General features: G+C 42.7%; 1 protein-coding gene across 11 annotated transcripts in view; it reads right to left on the bottom strand.

The window, feature by feature from the left end:
• Positions 1–12,149: 12,149 nt before the first annotated feature.
• The window catches only part of ENOX1 (ecto-NOX disulfide-thiol exchanger 1), a 1,853,609-nt gene continuing 1,844,011 nt past the window's right edge, over positions 12,150–21,747 (bottom strand). For all 11 annotated transcript variants that reach the window (XM_069639318.1, XM_069639317.1, XM_069639316.1 and 8 more), the window contains one exon: positions 12,150–13,898. In XM_069639318.1, the coding sequence (XP_069495419.1) occupies positions 13,767–13,898 (132 nt within the window). In that variant the 3' untranslated portion in view covers positions 12,150–13,766. The remainder of the gene's footprint in view (positions 13,899–21,747) is intronic.

Raw genomic sequence — 21,747 nt, 5'->3', positions numbered from 1 at the left:
GGAACTCTGTTACCACTGCATTACTGCACCACTGTACTACACATTTGGTGTTTAGGTGAAGGATTGGCAGTAAACCTTTGTCCAAAAACTGCCAAATCAAGCAAAATTACCACTGGCCGAATTTTGGCCAGCAGTAATTCTACCGAAATCTCAATGGAGTGCTATGGAATCATAATAATTGAGACTCACTCTGCCTACCACCACCTGGAATTCTGTGGTAAATCCACGGGACCAATTTTCAGTAACGGAAATTCGGCTTAGCTGTATTTCTGTGGATTTACCTCCGAAATACTGTCAAATTTGTAATGAGGCTGCATGATACAAAACATAGAACAGTGAAATATCATGAAGCAATATTTTTTCACAATGTTTAAAATGAACAATAATAATATCACATACAACCATTCATAGAATAACATAGAGAAGAAAAACCATGCATAGAAATCCTTTCCTCAAACAACCACAGGCAGATTGGCAGTGCTGATGATCAGCTGTGGGCAGTAACATAACCCCAAAAGCACAACTATCCAAAATATATGTCGCATTTGAGTTTCAAGTGGAGAGGTTATTTGGAAACCCGTAAAATGTAATTCGTTCCTTCCAATAAGTTGCAGCCTCTCAGGATAATAAACATTACCACAGTTGATAAACAAGTGACAAAAAGGGATTTGGGTTGTTTGCCCGTAACAGAAACTTTTGCGGCTGAAAAGACTGTAGCTAACTTGACCGTTACGGCGAAACAACCCAGAGTAAATGCCTCCTCAAGCATACCCTACATCTACACTCTCGTACTCCCCCCTTGCTTACCTTTTGGCGGCACACCTCGTTGTGTGCCGTCAACTCACTGCGACACTGGCTCCCTTCACTTACGTGCTTGCAACTGGCGCCACAGGGTCCTTTCCTTTTTTTTCCTTCCAACTTCATTCCCCTATCAGAGGAATACCCTTGTAACCCCTGCTCACATTACAGTGAACAAGGGTGCGGGGGACACCCCCATAGGCCCTTCTACCCTTCTTCACTGTAATGGTGTATATGGCATATTTGACCACATTTTTAGGCTATGCAAGATTTTTGTACAGTTTAAATTCGGTGAAATATGGCGTACAGTTTTTTCTCTTCAGTCTTTTTGGGTGTTTCCACAAAAAGCAATACAAATATCTCTATTGGGATTATGAAGATGAGGTGGCACACACTTCCTTTGTAAATAGTAGAGGGGATAGGGTTCTTTTTTGTGGTGTTGACTGAATTCCACTATGTTTCTCCACACATACATTTAGGCATGAACACAACTGAATAAATATCAGGTGGGGGAAAGCCATTTTGAGGCATACATGTTTTATTACAGGGTGGGAGACTGAGTTCTTTAAAAAATATGATATCAATTTATTGGACATATTTCTGCTTTGCTGACCAAATTTATATGAAGTTGTAAAATAATAGGTCTGGTTTCTTTTCTGAGTTTTCTAGGGTTATATGGACACTGAAGTGTAATGTGTACATAACAAGGGTCCCCTTGGCGAATTGGCTTCACTTCTCAAAAGGAAAGAAACATGTTGGGTGTTTTATTTCTGTACTACACTTATTAGTTGGTGTGCTGGAATGACTGATGATTCCATCAGTCATTGGGATGATTTTGTTATTGTGTGTTTTTTATTTTTTACAACAGTTTTTGATTTCGCGTACAGTTTGCATAAACGTGTGGACATTTGGTTTTGTGTGGGGACACAATACAGTGTATATTTGCCAATTCTTTGAAAATAAATGTTCTTATACATACATTCTGTTCTAATATTAAAGTATTTTTTTTTAGCTTTGTGAACATTAGTCATTGTAAGCAGAATGACTCTCTCAGAGTTTTCTTCTTGATCATTAATCTTTAGCCTTCCAGATGGGTGCTTTGTGTGTTTTCCGTGCCACTAGAAAATATCACCAACTGCTTCCCTTTTGAAATGCCATATCCTACTACTGTGAGGTCACGACAGAGTATTGTGGAAAACATATATACTAATACTAATAGTGGAATTCATAATGAACAGCTTTGACATCAGTCATGTGGGTAGAAGTGACATCGCGGCAGGGGGATACAGCCTCGTCTTTGCCTCCCTCTGTTCTCGTGAGACCTTGGAGAAGCAGAGAAAGCCCACATCAATTTACAGCTCCCTTCATAGAGGTTGTGATTCTGACAGTTTGTGAGTAGAATGGCTCTACCCAGTCAAAGGCTGCTCTCAGCATTGAAGCCGTGGATCTCACAAACTGTCTGACTTGACTCTTCTGCACTCTCAGGGATTTGCAGTGGGCGGGAGGAGTTGCTGAAGGTGAAGGAGGAGGGAGTGGGTGGTAAGATGCCAGGTACTGTTTTTTCTTCCTGGCGGTGAGTGGTTCAGATACCAATAAAAGAGGAGGGATTTTTTTGTCTAGATACAGAATGGAAGACATTCATTTGTCCGCAGATCGGTCTAATGATTATAATTTACATAAGGCTTTCACTTAATGGACTGTGCATGCATAGACTGCAGTATTTATCAAGCATTGAACTTACAAAATATGAACCCTTTTGCCATGTCAAATAATGTAAATTGTTCTGAGTAAATTCTTTTCATTGCACTGATGTATTGTTATCTCATTTTCAAAACCCTTTTAGTGATGTGCTTATGTTTTAGCCAGCAATGTTCTCATCAATCCTTTTTATTCTGATAGTCAAATCTTCACATCATTGAGGACTGCTGCTGAACAGAGGACTGCTCGGAGACTTCCAAGAGATTTTCATAGCTATAGGGCACCTGATTGGTTGGGCTTAGGGTGGGGTTGGGACGCATGTAAAGGTGCCTCTGGTGTTAGCAGTTTTGAAAATTGTATAAATAAATCAAGAAAAGAGTTTGAAGTAGTTTGGCCTAGTTATCTCTAGCATTCATTGGTCATAACTGAGCAGGATGGAACTTAGAACTTGGACAATTAGAACAAATGCATGCGTCATAAATGAGCAGTCTGGCACAGAGGTGTTCACAGTTCAAGGGTCATCTCGGAGTACTACGGCAAATAGAACATTACGCGCATGGATCTTCCTTGTGCAGTATGGCACATATACAATGAGAATGCTTATGTCATTCAGGAGCTGTATATCATAGTTGCATGCATAGTGTCTTAGCCCCCCAGGAGCAGCTTGACACAAATGCAAGCATAATGCAAGGGTTACTCAGGAGCAGTATGGGATGGTGACCTCTAGCATTTTATGGTCACCCAGGAGCAATGTACCATAGTTACCTCCATGGTAGAAGCAGTGTGTCATATATGTTAATATAATGCAAAGGACCGCTACAAGCAGAATAACACAAAGGCATTTAGGAGGTATGGGTTGCCCACAAGGAGAATAGCATGTAGACCAACAGAATGTAAGCGTGACACATAAGCAGTTTTGAGACCTCTACTAAGCGAAAGCCAGGAGTAGTATGTCATGGTAACCTCTGTCCTGCAAGGGTTTCCCAGGGGCACTGTAGCCCTAAAGCAATCCGGATGCATGGGTTGTCCAGGAGCAGTAAGGCAATTTTAATCTCTAGCTTTCAAGGGTCACCCATTAGTAGTTTAGAAGTTCGGCATTCACATTAAAAGGCCCACTCAGCCACAGTAAGGAACAGCACCATTTTGTATGCAAGGCACAACAAGTTCCAATAGCCTTATGTGTTGGGTGGACGATCTAGCAGGAAAAGTTAATCAGCAGAGATGTACATCAGTTTATTCCTATAGTTTCCAGTCTCTGTATCAAGTTTTAGCAAATAGGAAGTGTAAGAATAACTCCAAAAAGTGCAAACAGATTTTAAAATTGCGTTCTAAAAAAGTTTGGTGGCTAACAGAGAAGTAGGAACCTTCCCAGCAGGTTTTCCTCAGATGGAAGGCAACAAAGAGATGCATTATGCTTGAGATGAGGTACATCGGTTTGATATATTTGATTGAACTCTCATCATCTACCACTCTTTCACCCATAGCCATGTTGGTACTGGGGCAAAAGTGTTGGGATAGGTGGGCCCCTCTTACAAAGTGCTAACAGTGAAAAAAAGAGGAGAAAGTACTGATAAGGGTGGACTTACCTGCTGAACCCAGGAAGCAAATGCACTTGGCTCTCCAAATATTATTTGTCATGTGGTCCAAAAATTGAAGGGTTTGCCTCAACATTCTCGTCAATGCTGTGCGTGATGGAAGCACTGATGAGGGCCAAGACAGTAAGCCTCTGTGTACAAGAGCTGGATACTTTGCAAGCAGGCTTAAATCCAATGAATCAAGAATGGCCAGTGGTAGGTAAACGTTTTCTCGGTTCCGAGTGTGTTGGTAGATAGTTCAGGAGGCTTCTGAGAAAAACCCAGGAACAATCATGGGAATCATAAGGAATAGATGCATTATCCTCAGAAAGAGGCCAGTGGGATGATGGGGCAAGGAGTTATACGTGCATTCCAGTACCAGAGGAAGTCAAGTGTGCATAAAAGAACCAGTAGAACAAGAACGTGGCAGATGGGCCAGTTCCCAGGAAGCAGTAAAATAAAAAAGAGAGGTACCAAAGAAAACCGAGTTCACGGCTTGAGCAGACAGAGATGGCTTTATTTGTCAAACACCACATCAGCTCAATTAACCAGAACAACCTCATACCTACTGTCAAGAAGCAGATAGTGAACCTCATCTAGCCAGCCACCACATAGTTTCTGGGGCAAGGGATAGGCTATCGGCAAACATACATTTCCCAGAAGATTAGATATCCTCTCCTACCCCTTATCTAGTGGTCAAACAGTGAGTGCGCGAACAGACATGTGACATGAGAGTGTGCAAACAAGTAAAGGAAAGAAATGCACAATGCTGAAAGAGATCCCAAGGAATTGAAACAGGGTATTGTAGAAGGAAAATAAGTGGAGGAAAATAACTGGCCAAAGGTGAGACCAAGAGTAGACAAGGTAAGTGGGGAGAGACTAAAGGATACATGTGACATTGAGATGCTTGAACACAGGAAAAACAGTGAAAGGGAGAGCAAATAGTAGATTAATGGAAAGATAGGAGAAAGAATGTGAAGATAGAAGTGGAGACAGAGAAAAGGAAGAGGGAGCAATTGCTTGTGAAGGATAAAAGTGAATCATGCTCATTAAAAGAGTAACTTGGTTGGGCAATATGCTTATTTAAAAGGTTACATTCCTCAACTATACTAGTAGAAAGACATTTCTGAATCAACCAAGTAAAGGTGTGGAGGTGGAAAGAGTGTAAGGCAAAGGAAATCAGCTAGCAGATGATAAAGGAGGGAGAGAACGGGGGATGGAAGAGCATCACAACACCATTTCAGGGAGAACAGAAGATATGGGGAAGGCAAGTGAGAGCAACTGCGTGAAAGAGATACAGGAATGTACAGAATTGAGAAAGGAGAGGGCGAATGATGAACAATAAGAGCAAGACATGAATAAGAAGAGGGATAAGTTAAAGAGAGAGAAAAGAAGAAGAAAGACAGATAACAGGGAGAGAGAAGGGCATAGAGCAGATGGCATCATTTGTTGAAGCAATAATTCGCAGTCAGAAAGATAGCAAATTGTCTGACAGACATAGTAGAAAATGAAGGTGGGGAAAATCGAAAGAAAAGGGGGCAGCTTGGGATGGGAAAAATGCAGTCAAGAGAGTTCACACATGGATCCTGAAGGGGACGACGGGAGGATGGCTGTATTGGAGGAGAGGCCGAAAGGTCCAAGGCCAGACCACAGCACAAGAGAGGGTGCAAGTACTAGACCAAGAATGGAACCATGAAAAATGAGAAGAGTTACCTGTAGGAACATGACTGACTAAGCTGGAGGGATGATGATAGAGGAAGATAGGGACGGAAGGGGCTGTCGTGGAGGGGGTACAGAGACATCTAGTGTGCTGATGGTGGAAGAGCAATGAGGACACTCAAAGTAGAAATGTAGGCCCAGATATACGTCAGGGATGATGGAGTTGTCTTGCAGAGATTGTGCGATCAAAGGCAAAGAAAGGCAGCATCAAACAGCTTTCTAAAAGCAACTACATTGAGAAGGGCTAGTGGAAGGATTTATGTTGGCACTGGTTATTTGCCCCATTGCTCTGCGGTTCCATGAAGTAACCTTGTATAGTGTACTGATGTACCAGCTCTAGATCTAGGTTGTTATGGAGCTGCAGGAAATGTCTGCTGGGATGCTTCAGCTGAAGATCAAAGTAGAAAGCAGAGGAGCTAGCTATGACAGGTCAGTACACTTTGCCAAACAGGACAAAATGCTCTACTACGCTAAGGATGCTGAAAATAGAGTGCATACGTCCAAGGGGTGGTCCATCATGGTCGGCAAGCACTGGTGAAGAGGGGACCAGCATTGAGAGCTAGGGATTTCAAACGGCCTATATCTGATGGAAGAGGTTGTATCAAGGAAGGGAATATACCAGGGTCTATGGAGCCAGAGCAGGTTTGCAAGTCTGTGGTTACTGTGCCCCTCCCCCCTTCTGAAGACCTATATCAAACATCTATTGATTAGATCCTCCAATGTACGACAGGACAGACCATGCCCAGAGGCATGTCTCCAGGGGGAGGGGATGCAAAAGACGAGGGATCAGGGCCAACCTGCCATGACCCAGTTGCTGCCATTTTGAATCAAGGTGTACCAACAACGAAGGCCAGCTTTTGGGGCCTGGGAACCATGGGTTATCTAAACTGCTCCTGTTTAGGGCCATGTGATACTGTGAAACAAACCTTTTGGAGTCAGTGAACAGGGCCAGACTGATGGACGAACCCAAGTGCCTCATTATAACCAAAGTAAAGGACAGCAGGGGAGGAGAGGCACTGCTGCTGGACCAGACCAATTTAGGATTGACTCACATAATGGCTCTGTATGGGCCTTAAAGCCCGAAGAACGCTGAGACTTCCCAACAGAGCAGGGAAGCACTGAAGGGAGGCCAGTGAGATTATTGGATGGGGACGGTGAAATAAAGGAAGAGAGGGCAGAGGGGGAGATAGCCCACATAGAGCCAGTGCAAGAGCGGGTCAGAGGAGGAAAAGAAAGGCAGTTTACTTACAAGAAGACCAAGCCATGTAAAACGATGTGGGCAAACGACAGGCCCACAGGCCGATAAGCTAGCTTGCCATATGAAAAGCTAAGAGAAAAAGGAACGAGATCCCAGACAGCAAGAGAACTCCATAGAGATGATGGTGGCGAGATTCTGAATGGCCAAGCCCTGCTGAGCAATCATCCAGAAAGCATGCAGTTCATTAGTAGCTTGCCTGGATGCTATCTTGATGATATTCATCTGCACTTCCTTTCCAGTAAGAATCAGACAACATTTGCTTTACTTTATATGCTTGTATTTTTTCTTGGCAACTGGCCACATTGATCACAGTGACAATCACGGAAAGTGTCAGAGTTTTGGCCCACTTACACCATGTTGATGAATGTTTTTAAATATTTTAATACGGAAAGATAGAATTTGCCTAAAAGTGATATGTGTATGAGAAATATTAACTGCAGTTTTTGGTACTGCATCTTGGGCCCCCTCATGAGATCACAGGAAACAGATTGTGATGACATGAGGCACTGAAAACTGCAGTCAATACTGCATCTCTAAAACTCGTTTACTTATTAACCATGACTTGTTTTGCCTATGAGATGCTGTTAGAGGGCTGTATCCTCAGTACTAGACGTGTATACTGAAAGCCACTCTAACCTAGATGTGTCTTCAGGTCACCCACCAATTCGCTGCATGTTTGTCTGGTGATTACATTATTGCCTTCTACTCGTCAGTGCTGTGAAGTGCTTTTACTATGTCATGAATCGTTATAAATAACACAAATACTGTTTGGTTACTTTACATCTAGGGACAGGCGTAACTCATTAACTTTATTCATTCCATACACACTTGCCTTTTTTACCTGCCACATAGTCCTACTCTTGGATAAGACTACCTTCTGAGTTGCTTGGCTGTGCCAGAATTATTGCTTGGGAATTTCCCTGCTGTATCATAAATAGATACGGCAGGTATTTAAAGCCTACAGACCCAGCAGGATTGCCTGAGCACACTCTCGAGCCACTCAAACACCCCAAAGTACTCAATCTTTATCATATAATACTCCAAAACTGCCTTTGTATCCTAGTACGTATATTCGCCCAGCACATACTGTTCTGTGATGCCTCTCTGTTGTAATGTGTCTTACAAGCTGAGTGGATGACATCACTGCTGAATGGAATGTAGTGATGTCAGTGTGAGAGGAGTGTTGGTGTGTGGGGGTTCTATGCTGGGCAGTTGGAGTTATGCTGACTTGGAAAGGACATGCCAATGTTTTGTTCCTGGCATTGAACTACAATAAATCTACTTAATAACTTACCTGCTGGCTCGGGTGTTCATCAGCTTCCAAGTTATTACACTGGCGACGAGGATGGGATCCTGTCGAGGAGGGGACAGTCCAGAAACAGGAAAACATTGCCCTCCAGTGAATTCATGTCCATGTACCAAGTTGACAGCAAGTTGGAGCCCAAGGTGTTTTAATTGGGCTGTCTAAGATTCTTCAGCAGGCCGGGTGGTGCTGAAGGTGGAGCCGGGTCGGCACTCAGGTCCGGGTGCAGTGCTGTTTGGCTCTGTTGCTCCAGAAGCTGCCTTGCCCAGTGACCAGGTGGTGCTGGGAGGTGTTGTGAGCAGCTGTTCGGCACACGGGTCGGTGTGCAGTGATCTGAGGAGTGTCTGCCGTCAGGACCAAGCTGCCGGGTGGAGCTTGTGGTAGGCAGATCCTCAACTGGTGCCTTGGAAAACCAGCCGGCACACAGGTCGGTGTGCGGTAGTTTGAGAGCGTCTGCCGTGATAAACAAGTCGGCCTAGCAGGGTTTGTGGCTGGCGCATGTCCGGCCTGTGCTTGGAGTCTTGCGGCACACGGGTCGGTGTGCGGGTCTCTAAGGGGGTGCTTCTTGTGCCCCTCTGACTGTCTCTGACCCTCGATGGTGCGCATGTTCCGTTTCCATGGAGCATGTAAGGGCACTTTGGTAAGCGGCCCTGCAGCAGACACCGTTAAGCTTTTCCGGAGCCCCTGTTGTGAAGGAGTCTCGTAAACTTGCCTGGGTTCGGAGGTGATGGTTTTGGCGTTTTGCTTGGCGGCGCTGTGAAGGAGAGAGAGCGTCAGTTGTCCGGGGCGCCCGAGTTGGCTGTGGGCGCTGACAAGCAGTGAAGCGCTGCCAGGAGAGCTTTTGGGCAGAGACGCATAGTGCGCGGGTCCGGATCCAGCTTTCCGCTGTCGCGAGTGGTCCGCGGCGGTGGTCCAAGGAGAGAGAGTCCGGAGGAGGCGTGCTGGGCCGTGGATTTCCATGGAATCGTGGCCATTCGTGCGAGGCAGTGTTGTTGCTTCGCCGGCAGCTCGGGTGAAGTGATGACGTGGCCTTTCTGTGGGCGTGCGTTCCAGCAAAGGAAGATGGAACGCGTGCGTTTGGTTGGATGGAGCGTCGTACGTTCCTCAACGGTGACGTTGCCTGGGTCTCTGCGTGCGTTCCAGCGTGGTCAGCTGGAGTGCAGGGAAGCATTTTGTTTCGTAGACTGTGCGCGGTGTGGAGACATGGCAGTAACGCATCATGGACGATGCGGTTCATCAGTGAGGTGCACTTACCTGCATGGGCGAACGTTGCTTGAAGCTGCAGGTTTGACTTTAGTGCGGCATTTACGTTATATTCATGCAGGATTGTCAGGGCAGGTATAGGGAATTGCCTGTGCCCTGTGACTCGAGATGGTGCTGCGCAGGCTGTAAACAGTCTAGATATCTTAGTGAATTGTTGTATCATTGTGCTGGCTATGTTGGTTGGTAGTGTGTAGTGTGTGAGCGTGTTGCATGGGCCCATGTGAGTGTGTGAGTGCGCGCGCTGAGAGTTGTGTATGGGTGATTGCTTTGTGTTGTATTGTAGAAATTGCAATGCTGGTGCTAATGGGTTGTTGTTGAGTGTGTTCCTGCATTATTTTGCATTAAATTGCATATTGTTTTCTCATTCAATGATTCTTTGCAGGTGGAACCGTTCAATACTTAACATGTTTTCTTGCAGGTTGGATTTCCATTATTGGGGTACGGACTCATGGGTGGGGGCACTTGCGGGTTGAATTGCTTCTTTGAGAACAGCATTGTTTATCTTGTGCTGTGAGTATTTTTGATGCACTTACAGTTATCTTTTACCAATAATTAACTGAAATGATGCATTTTACACAGCATTTTTGTATTTGAACATGTGTGCAATGTTTTGCGTGTATGCCACCCATCCTGTTTTTGGGGGTTGCATATGGTGCGTGAGGTGAACATTGTGGTGTGCAGGATTGGGAGTGGTTGGTTATTGTGGTGTTCTGCTGTGATGCAGTAGGTGGGGACTGGTGTCCTCAGTGGTGATGAGGCTGGACCTGGGGTCCATGGTGAGTGGCGGGTGTGCTGCGTTGGTGCAGTTTGGCTGGACCAGGGGTCCATTAAGTGAAGTGTGCTGCGTTTTGCGTTCGCAGGAGGCTGGACCTGGGGTCCATGGTATGTGGTAGGTGTGCTGCGGGTGGCAGTAGGCTGGACCTGGGGTCCAAGGTGTGTAGTAGGTGTGCTGCGGCTGGCAGTAGGCTGGACCTGGGGTTCAATGGTTTGTAGTAGGTGTGCTGCTGGTGGCAGTAGGCTGGGCCTGGGGTCCAAGGTATATGGAGTGGTGTGCTGCGGGTGGCAGTAAGCTGGACCAGGGGTCCGTGGTGGTTAGTGTGTGTTTGGGGCGTGTCTGGTTCAGGTGGTTGGTCCAGGCTGTGTTCCGCATTCTTGCGGGTTGGTTCTCTATGGTTCAGGGTTTTGTGGTGTTGTGGTACCCTTAGGGGTGCTGTGGTGAACTGTTTCGTTGTTGCTCTGTGAGCTGTGTGGTGTGTGCCCGGGGGTGGCAGCCCTGGTGTCCTAGGGGGCAGACTAGGACGGGAGGATGTTTGTGCACTGAGGGTTGAGGAGTGTTAGGTAGTTATCTGCTGTGGACGCTGGGTTGTGGCAGGACCTAGGTTCCAAGGGGCAGCTTGGAACAGGTGGAGGTGCGTAGTTTTTTATTTTTGTTTCTCGAAGGTTGTCCAGTTCTGTTTATGGAAGGAGTGAGCCCTTTGTAGACTGCATTGGGTTCCTCTCTGTTTTGTTATAAAGGGAGGAGTGGAAGTGGTGTAGAGTTGGGCGTAGGACTTGGTATAAGGGTTTGGTTGACACATATGTGTCATGTTGCCCAACGTGTTGGCACAGTGTTAGTATCCTGGGGGTGCCATGTAGGTTTTATTGGGTTCTTATTTCTTTGGTGGAGCACTTTCCTGTTTCCTTGATCTTCCTTGGAGTGTCGGGGTTTTGGTGTTCTCTGGGGGCAGTCCTTGTCGCCAGTGGTGTTACTAGTTGGTGCATTACGTGCTGGCCACACGTACATGTAGGGGTTTTTGTCTGGTGATGGTTTTGGTGTGATCATTCTCTGTTTCAACAAAGTAAAGGAGGGAGAAGTGTTGTAATGTGTCTTACAAGCTGAGTGGATGACATCACTGCTGAATGTCAGTGATGTCAGTGTGAGAGGAGTGTTGGTGTGTGGGGGTTCTATGCTGGGCAGTTGGAGTTATGCTGACTTGGAAAGGACATGCCAATGTTTTGTTCCTGGCATTGAACTACAATAAATCTACTTAATAACTTACCTGCTGGCTCGGGTGTTCATCAGCTTCCAAGTTATTACACTCTCTTTAGAAGAAAGTTCAAATATTAAATGGAAAATCATGCAGCCATGCCAGTAAAAGCAGTGAGTCCTGCCTAACTCCTTTCTCCTACCTGAAAAGTCTTTTTCCGCTTTCCACCCCTTTGCTCATGCCATTCTTTAAAGCAGAATCATGCCTCGTTATCCTGGGCATGGGCACAAAACAAAAATCAGTGGACAAGGATTCTGCGCTTTGAAACTACTATGGTGGTGATTTGGTGCAATACAAAAGCATCGTACTACAACATAACAAAAAATCAGATTAAGGCATATGTGTCATGAGATGCTGACAATAGGGTGCCAATGTAATCGTAAATCCAACAAGAATATGTTATGGCACCATCCAAATATGGTTTGTTTTCTGTGTAGCTGCACAATATATGAATCATGTTTCTCATTGAACACATTGGCAATACATTTGTAGTAAAATAAAACTTGAGGTTTTCTAACCTGGAAAAATGTCAGATTTATTGGGAAATGCAATATCTGTCATAAAGTACTGTAACAACAATAGAACAGCGACTTTTCAACGCAGTCTGTTTTTTGTCTTTACATTTCAATGCTCTGTGATGGCAGGGGTTCTCTTTATTTATGCATATGTTGATAGGGTATCTACTTGATCGTACAATACGTTATGGAATGTCTAAATGTAGAAGAAATATTGCTCGTTATTTCTTCATTTACTGAGGTCATATCAAACTGTGATCTATTCAGTGCAGAAAAGATGTAACGCAATATACACAAGGATAGGGGACAGTAATCGGAGGTAGTGGAGCATCTAGCATAGAAACTCAGCAGGATGTACCTCTTATCTGAAAGGCAGTGGAGGGATTTATTTATCGACACCAATTTCCTCTCCAACAGAAAAGTCACATTTCACAAAATGATCTGATTTTTTCCTATCCTGACACCATGATCGCTACAGAATAAGGCACTGAGAGGCTTCCAAAAAGTGTCCAGGAGATACGATAATCCCAGATCGTCATTCTTAACACTTGAGATAACTTGAACGATAACTCCTTTTGGAAAATTGACAGACAATGCTTGGAAACTTAAGAAAGAAGTCAGAATAAAATAAAAAAGACATACAGAGAAAAGCTTAATACTTGCTCTAAATTGCACAGGTCGTGTGTCCGAAACTGACAGAAAAGACACAACAGACATGCAAAGCAAATAAATTTGCATTCCTATGACTGGGCAATAACATCATCATGACAGTCTTAAAGTCTATTAAGAGATAAACTGCACGCGTCAAAGAGCTTGAATTGTTTAGAATCCAAGGCTTTGGTCTGAAAGAAATGTCCTTTCCTCTAAATTTGGATTCTGCCTCTTGGGTAGCTTCTGCACCACTATTAGTTGTTAGTGTCCTTTAATACCGATATGGCCTAAATATGTCTCCTTCTAATGCACATGACGGCCACCCAGACGCACCTTCCTCTGCTGCTTTTGGTCACCTGTGGGAGTCTTAAGGTTGGGGCAAGGAAAACTGGATGTCAGCCAAGTATGTTGAACTGGTGGAAAGAGAACATTTGCCAGAAGTAAAAAATCTGCAATTCCACATTGGTAAGTCTATCTGCAATTTTGGAAAAAAAGGTAAACATTAAGAACTATAGGTAGAATAGTTACTCTGAATAGAAACACTTGTCTTGCCTCATTCAATAAGGCAAACGCAATTGGTACTGAATTGCTGAAGTCTAAGACAGAATTTTCTATTTAGAGCTGTGTATTAGATTGTTTACCAAGCACAGAAAGAACGACTAGAAATGTTCTCCAATTATGAGTTCCACTTATTCTTGTTGGATTGTTCAGCTCCGATCTAAGTCATAACTGTTCCAGTAGTGCTAGTTTTTTCCCTGACCTGAATGAAAAAAGCATGTTCATCTTTCAGGGTTTTCTGATCAAACATGAACATCACGGATGTAACTTAACTAGCCATGGCAACCACTGAGAATGTCTTTCGTTGCTCACTGGTAATAACCACGGTTCCCGCTTTCAGACTTCACAGGGCGGCCATTTTATCAGAACATTCCTTTCGAGGGGCTGTGCTGCTCTTCATAGTCAGGTGGATTTTATCCCTTCAAAGGCACAAAACTTCCACCTTTTTTCCAGCGTTGCTCCAACACCCGTGAACTCTTGCTTGAACATGTGCGGCAGCCTCGTCAACAGCGTTTCTATTTCATTTGCAGATATCTGAGGTGAAGAGAAGTGAAGGCATTAGAAATGTCACCACACTGGATGGAAAACAGCAGATTACAATAAATCAATGCTGAAACAAATCTACAACAATATCTCATCAAAATAATGCTGCATTGAGAAACATGTATGTATATATATATATATATATATATATATATATATGTGTGTGTGTTGAAAACCCTGCACCAAGGTCCAGGAAAGGTGGAAGGCACTCCAGGAAACAGTCTTGCTTGCAATAGTCACTGCAAAACACTGAGGCAGGAAACCAGGTAATGTCAGCCAAAAATCAATACTTTAATTCATAAAATGTCCAGGACGGGAAAAACAAACACGAATAACGACGCGTTTCGCGGTAACAGACCGCTTGTTCACGTTTAAGGCAACAAACACAATGGAAGGACTATTTATACAGTCATCAACTCTATGGCTTCTGTGTAGAGAGTCGTGCACACTTTCTTGTCTTGTCTCTTGAAGTACGCCATCTTGGAATGGGTTAAAGCGTGTTGTAACTAATTAAGCTCAGTAGCAAAGAGAAACAAAACATGCTTATATGCACATGCTCGGCTAAACCAGGGCAAATGGTTATTGTTGACAAAAAAGCCCGCTTTATGTGAGGTAAGTTCTGGTAAAAATGAATAAATAAATAATTACATGCAATATCAAAAATACAGTGCGTAGTGCACTCATTCTTTCAAATTTGTTCGATTCAAGTGTACTTAATTTAGCCCGTGCAAACACCTGAACCGGTATTCACGAGCTATGCAAAATTTTTCAAAGTACAACAAATTTTGTTAAAGTGCTATGTGCATTTGATAACCTAAAAATTAATTTTGCAGTTTGTAAAGTGCCTAGTGCATTTAGCAGCTAGTGCATTTAGCAGCACGACAAGATCCTATGTCGAAACGTAATAAAGTGCTTAGTGCATTCTTAAAAACAGATGTATTTTACACTTGAATCATTTGTTAAAGGCATGAGTTAAGAACAGTTTTACCAGATTATTTGGGCAATTGCCTATACTTAATAAAACCTCACTCTCAAAACAGCCCCATATATGATAATCTGAAAATTAATTTTACAGTTTATAAAATGCCTAGTGCGTTTAGCAGCACGACAGAATCCTATGTCGGAACATGATAAAGTGCTTAGTGCATCCTTAAAAACAGATGTATTTTACACTTGAATCATTTATAAATGGCATGAATTAAGAACAGTTTTACCAGATCATTTGGGGAATTACCTCCACATAATATCAAAACAGCACCATACGATATAAATGACCCTAAAAATAATAAAAAACCGATGGGAATAAGAGACAGATTGAAATTAAAGAAATGTAAAAAAATGTGCATATCACTGTTATTCTATTGTGTTACATTAATACTTCAACAAAGAATATCCGTTGGTTGCCCTTACAAGAAAAAGAAGTGAAAAAATAAAAGCTAAAAGACAAGAGAGGTCTAGAATTCTAGTGAAACTCGAAATGACAGAAGAAAAAAATAAATAGACCCTCAAATCATTACAATTGTGAGAAAACATACCACCCATGTTTGAAACAGTCCAAAAGCCAAAAACAATCAAATACATTTACAATGTTGGTTGACGCAATCCTATAAATACAGTATATTATAAACAAAGTGGAAGGTCTTAAGTGCACATAATGTTAGAGGTAACTGGAACCCAACTCAACATGCCACGGTCTGGGATCGTCTTTGGCAGATCAATGTTTTACTTTCATTGCTTTTTAGACATATTAAGTTCCTAGGAATGTGTATAATTCTTCATCTAGGTTGTGGCCTTGGGGTTTCTTTGTCTCATAGTCCAAGATATATTTTTTTCCATTTGTCGCAAGAGGAGTTCTCGGTTTCCCCCCCCCTTGCTGTTTTTTGGATAGCATATATTCCAAAGTATCCAAAACCGTTGAGTTTTCCTCCGTGCTTTTCTTGGAAATGTAGGGCCATTGGGTATGTTGGATTGACATTTTTAATTGCTCTAATGTGTTGCAAAATTCTAAGTTTTAACTTGCCGATCGTACTCCCTACATACCACTTATCGCACGGGCAGGTAAGGACATACACAAAGTACTCTGTTTCGCAAGTGATTCTAGATTTTATGATCACATTATTGTTCAGAACAGGATGTTGATATTGTTTGATGTTTTTAGCAAATTTACAAGCCTTACATTTGGTACATCTTTGGAAACCCTCTGGGGCAGTACTTAACCAGCTTAGAGTCACAGGTACTGTTATACGGCTCATATAGCTTGATACCAGATTATCTTTCAAAGAGGCTGTGCGCCTATAAGTAATGTTGATATTAGGCCCTAAGGTACGTCCCAGGTGCTCGTCCTGCCTAAGTATATGCCAATGTTTGTGTATTATTTGGCGAATGTTCTTAGAGGCTTTGCTGTATGTCAAAATGAGACGTGTCTCTTGTTCTTCTGTTTCATTTGCAATATGAGCCTTGGGCATTAGCAAAGTCTTGCGATCCATTTGCCGTACTTTATGAAAGGCTCTCTCCAACACTTTTTTAGGGGTAACCTCTTTGTTGGAATCTTTGTGCCATGAGTCTACACTCTCTGTCATAAGTTTCCAATTGCGAGCAATTCCGTCTGATGCGGATAAATTCACCATAGGGAATGCTCCATTTTAATGAGGTGGGGTGGTTGCTCTTAGCATGCAATGGTGTGTTGGAGCTAGTTGGTTTTCTATACAATTCAGTCACCAAACTGTCATTGACCACATTGACAAGTATGTCCAAATAGACAACGGTGGTCTTACTGTGGCTCTCGGTGAACTTAAGATTGTATTCGTTTATATTAAGTAACTTCACAAACTCCAACCATTCGTTTGCGGGTCCGTCCCATATTACAAATAAATCATCTGTGTAACGCAGCCACATGACCACCTTATCTGTTAAGTGACTGTTGGAGGGAACCCACACTACGGATTCTTCCCACCGTCCCATCATTAGATTTGCATATGAGGGAGCAAACATAGTCCCCATGGCTGTGCCTTGCAATTGGGTGTAAAACTTGTTGTCAAATAAAAAGCTGTTATTTGTTAAGCAGAGATTGATAATTTCTAAAATCATCTTACCATGTTCAAGATAATTCAATGATCTGGTGTTTAGGAAATGCTCACAGGACTTTAATCCATCTGTGTGTCTGATCGAAGTGTACAGGGAGACAACATCTAATGTGGCTAGTAGATATGTCCTTTCCCAAGGTATGCCGTCAATTTTATTTAGGAAATCCTTTGTGTCTTGCAAATATGACGGCAAGCTTGTGACAAATTTTATCAATGTCTCATCTACTAGTTTAGACACATTTTCGAGTAGTGCCCCACATAAAGTCACTATGGGTCTCCCCGGAGGTCTGGTTTTGCTTTTTTGGACTTTTGGAAAGAAGTAAATTGTGGGCATCATTGGAAATCTGGGATGCAAATATTTACACATGTCTTCCTCCAAAAGACCTTTTTCCTTCCATTTCATCAGCAACTCAAAAAGTTGATTATTCATTTCTAATGTTGGATCCTTGTCAAGCAATTTATAACATTTCTGATCCCTCAGTTGTCTATTGGCCTCAGTGATGTAATCAGACCTATTCATAATCACGATGTTGGTACCTTTGTCAGAGGGTTTGATGATGTAATCATCCAATTTTTTTATGCTTGAAAGGATCTCTAGTTCTTGTCGAGTTAAGTTATTTTTAGAAATGTTGGTTTTAGTTTTCCTTATCTTTTTGAGGTCAGTTATCACCAGATCTTGAAAAGCCTCTATGTTACCACCAGGGTTGAAGATGGGATTGAAACGTGATTTAAGTCTCAAGTTGCTCTTACTAGGCTAATCAGTGCTAATGTTCATAAGTTCCCACTGAGGGTCGCTTATGTCTTCATCATCTTGCCACTCGGTTTCTAGATGAACGAGATCTCGTATAGCATTCATGTCTTCAATTATCAGGGGAGTGTATCCCGATCGGGGCTCCTCATCTTTAGTTTTGGGTGGATTGACAGCAAAGAATTTTTTGAGGCGGATCTTACGCATATATTTGTCAAAATCTATTCTTGTTTCAGCGTAGTTATATGACGTTGAAGGGCAAAAGTTTAATCCAAGTCTAAGCACCTGTTGTTCTTCTGACGAGAAAGTACGTGATGTTAAATTTACAATTGACATATCCTGTTGATGTATTTTGTGTCATCATCAATTCTTTGTCCCAGAGCGTGTCTGTCTGTCTGTTTTGTCCACTGCTCCGGTATCTGAAGCGGTTGCTCCTCCTCGTTTTCTTGTGCCTCGCGACTTTGTTGACTTTCCCCAACCTTGTCCTCTTGTCTTTTTGTTGGTTCCGCCCCTGCCATCCATCACTAAGAGTCTCATTTCTTCTAAAAAATTTAATTTTCTTTGGGGCTGTTCATTTTCACTTTCCGTGGAATCTACCTCTGAGGAAGATGGTATGCTTGATGCTGCTTTTTCAGCCTGAGATGTTGTTGTTGGAAAAGTTCTCCGTAAAGTATCAAATCTTTTAGCAAATGTGAGGACTCGGCCCTTTTCATAGTCCTCTTTATCACAGAGAAATTTACGTTGTTTTTGCTGTTTGATCTCTTCCTCAAATGTTTTCAGTCCCTTTTCTATATTTATTCGAATGGTTTTGCCTTCTTCACTTGAATTGGACTTGTTGAGTTGTTCTTCAATCTCATTTATTTTAGTGAGTGCTTTTAGTCGATCAATCTTTGCATATTTGATCAAAATGTTGAGAAATGTGACAGAACATCTGTTACTTGATTTACCCCATTCCACCAGCATGGCCGGGTCCTGCTCCTCAAAAGTTGGTGTTGTGAGTATTCTTAAGCCTCTTGGAATGCGTCCCACATCAATATAATTTTGTAACGAATATTCTTCCCACCACTTGCTGATCTCCTTTTTCTGGAGTTTTTCCAGCTCCCTGAGAAGTCTCACTTCTTCATTACACTGGATGTCTGGCGGTTTATTGTTCGACTTGCCTGCAGCAGCACAGGCTTGTGTCTCACAAAATAAAAACACTGCTTGCTTTTTTCGTGCGTTCTCCCTGTCCTTCTGTGTAGACATGCTGTGTTATATGATGGCTGACTTTGGCTTGCTGTCTCACCAGAGAAAAGATTCTCACTTCCTTTGCAAAAATGTTCAGCTAGCCAAAATGCTATAAGAACAATCCTTCAGACTGTAGCCCAATTATTGTGAAGCTTATTTCAATTAAAAACACAGGTAACCAAAAGTAACAGTGTTGGACCTACCACTGTGGTCAATTGCGCCTGCACCCTCCGATGGTAGGATGCCTCCGGCCAACAAATGTGTCCAAGTCCGTCACTGCACGCTGGAACTGGTGCTTCACAATACTTGCTTAAGTCTTGGGCAAACCGGAGCAAAAATCCGCAGCTCCTTTATAGGAAAAAAAGCGAATGCTGCGTTTTGCTGCTGGTAAGTGGAGCGGGTGCCTTTTCCAACACCGTTTTTCCCTCGGCACGGTAAAATGTTGAAAACCCTGCACCAAGATCCAGGAAAGGTGGAAGGCACTCCAGGAAACAGTCTTGCTTGCAATAGTCACTGCAAAACACTGAGGCAGGAAACCAGGTAATGTCAGCCAAAAATCAATACTTTAATTCATAAAATGTCCAGGACGGGAAAAAGAAACACGAATAACGACGCATTTCGTGGTAACAGACCGCTTGTTCACGTTTAAGGCAACAAACAAAATGGAAGGACTATTTATACAGTCATCAACTCTATGGCTTCTGTGTAGAGAGTCGTGCACACTTTCTTTTCTTGTCTCTTGAAGTACGCCATCTTGGAATGGGTTAAAGCATGTTGTAACTAATTAAGCTCAGTAGCAAAGAGAAACAAAACATGCTTATATGCACATGTTCGGCTAAACCAGGGCAAATGGTTATTGTTGACAAAAAAGCCCGCTTTATGTGATGTAAGTTCTGGTAAAAATGAATAAATAAATAATTACATGCAATATCAAAAATACAGTGCGTAGTGCACTCATTCTTTCAAATTTGTTCTATTCAAGTGTACTTAATTTAACCCGTGCAAACACCTGAACCGGTATTCACGAGCTATGCAAAATTTTTCAAAGTACAACAAATGTTGTTAAAGTGCTATGTGCATTTGATAACCTAAAAATTAATTTTGCAGTATATATATATATATATAAATATATATATATTAAATTAACAAATAAACTGATATTTAGCTCTTTTTTATTTTATTTATTTGTATATGGTTACAAAACCTTTACAAAAATGTATTCCATTCCAGATTAGTTACTTCAGCTTCATGAAACATTTTAAATAACAAGGAAAAATAAAAGGAAAAAATAGAGTAAGATCAGAGAGATATAACACAATGGCCCTCATTAGGACCCTGGCGGATTTTTTCCGCCGTCGGCGGACTTTTCCGCCATGGCGCAAAGTCCCTTTACGCCATGGCGGATGGCGGACTTACCGCCCCATTCCGAGGTCGGCGGGGCGGTAAGTCCCCATTGACCCATTTACCCTTCCCCATTCCCATTTCGGCCCCATAGGGCTCAATGGGAGTGGGGAAGGAGTTAATTACGCCACCGTAAATTACGGTGGCGTAATTAACACCAAGGTCCCATAGCGCCATGGATTTTTACGCCCGCAAAAAGCGGGCGGAAAAATGACCATGGCGCTATGGGAACTCGTAGTTGGCGGTAAGGGGTCGGCGCAGCTAACGCTGGCGCAAACCCCTTACCGCCAGGGTCCTAATGAGGGCCAATATATATTACTTACAATTACTGTCTTCAAAAGGAGGACAATTGACTCAACAAGAAACCAGGAAGTACAAAAAGAGAACGAAAAGCAGAAATAGAAAGTCGGAAATGCTAAATTTAGGCAATAATATTTTTTCCCCCCCAAGGACCTGTATCACTTTTATCGTCAGGGCTGTCTCGTGGCCAGAGATCAATCTATCCCAAAATATTTCTGTTAGGATACCATCACATCTGTCCACAAATCTTTGGAGGAGGGCTGCTCGTGTGTACCGTGTACCCTCACACTCCATCAGTAGATGTTTTTTTGAGCGGTCTATCCTAGCCCCCGTTTGGAGAGAAACTCTCCAGTGTGCACCAGATTCAAACAAATCCTAAGGAAATTTTGTCTAGCTCTCCAATCAAGGAATTTCTTAAGATATCTTGGGACACTCCCCAACTTCCTATCTAGCACTGTGAACGAGTTTGCTAGGGCAGCACTACGCATGGCTTTGATTGTTATAATCCAGTCCATCCGTTCTAGTGCTTTCTTAGTTTTTTAAGGATTATCAACCAGTGTCTCGAAATCTGTGTCTGCTCTCAAGAGAATCTCACTAACCCTCGAATCCAGATGAGTTAGTATAATTGATTTGGAGTGTTCTATATGGTCTTTAATGTCTGCATATAATGTATGCGGTTGTGAGGTCCTGATCAACCGAAAGAGAGAAATCAGCTTCCAATCTGGTAAGGATCCCAAAGATTTCATCCCCATTTCATATCTTAAACAGGGGGTTGAGAGACCTTGTGGAAGACCACGGACCCTCTTCCAAATTAATCCCTCCCATTTTTGCCAGTTTGTCTTGCAGAGTAAGGGTTTAGGCTCTAACCCTTACAAGATCACTGGGACTACCTTGGCCACAAAATATTTAATTAAGGGGATTCATGAAAATGTGCAATATTTTGCAGAGACTTTTTTCATTTGGGATACCAACCGCATGATTTTTCCATCTACATCCATTTCCACCTTCCGAATTGATGGTGATGCATACACTATATGGCCCAGATATACAACTTCCTCCACTCTTGGTATTGTTTGACCAT

The sequence above is a fragment of the Ambystoma mexicanum genome, chromosome 7q (assembly GCF_040938575.1).
Source record: "Ambystoma mexicanum isolate Mex_15411 chromosome 7q, UKY_AmexF1_1, whole genome shotgun sequence".
NCBI classification, from domain to species: Eukaryota; Metazoa; Chordata; class Amphibia; order Caudata; family Ambystomatidae; genus Ambystoma; species Ambystoma mexicanum.
This window is presented reverse-complemented; position numbering and strand designations above follow the sequence as displayed.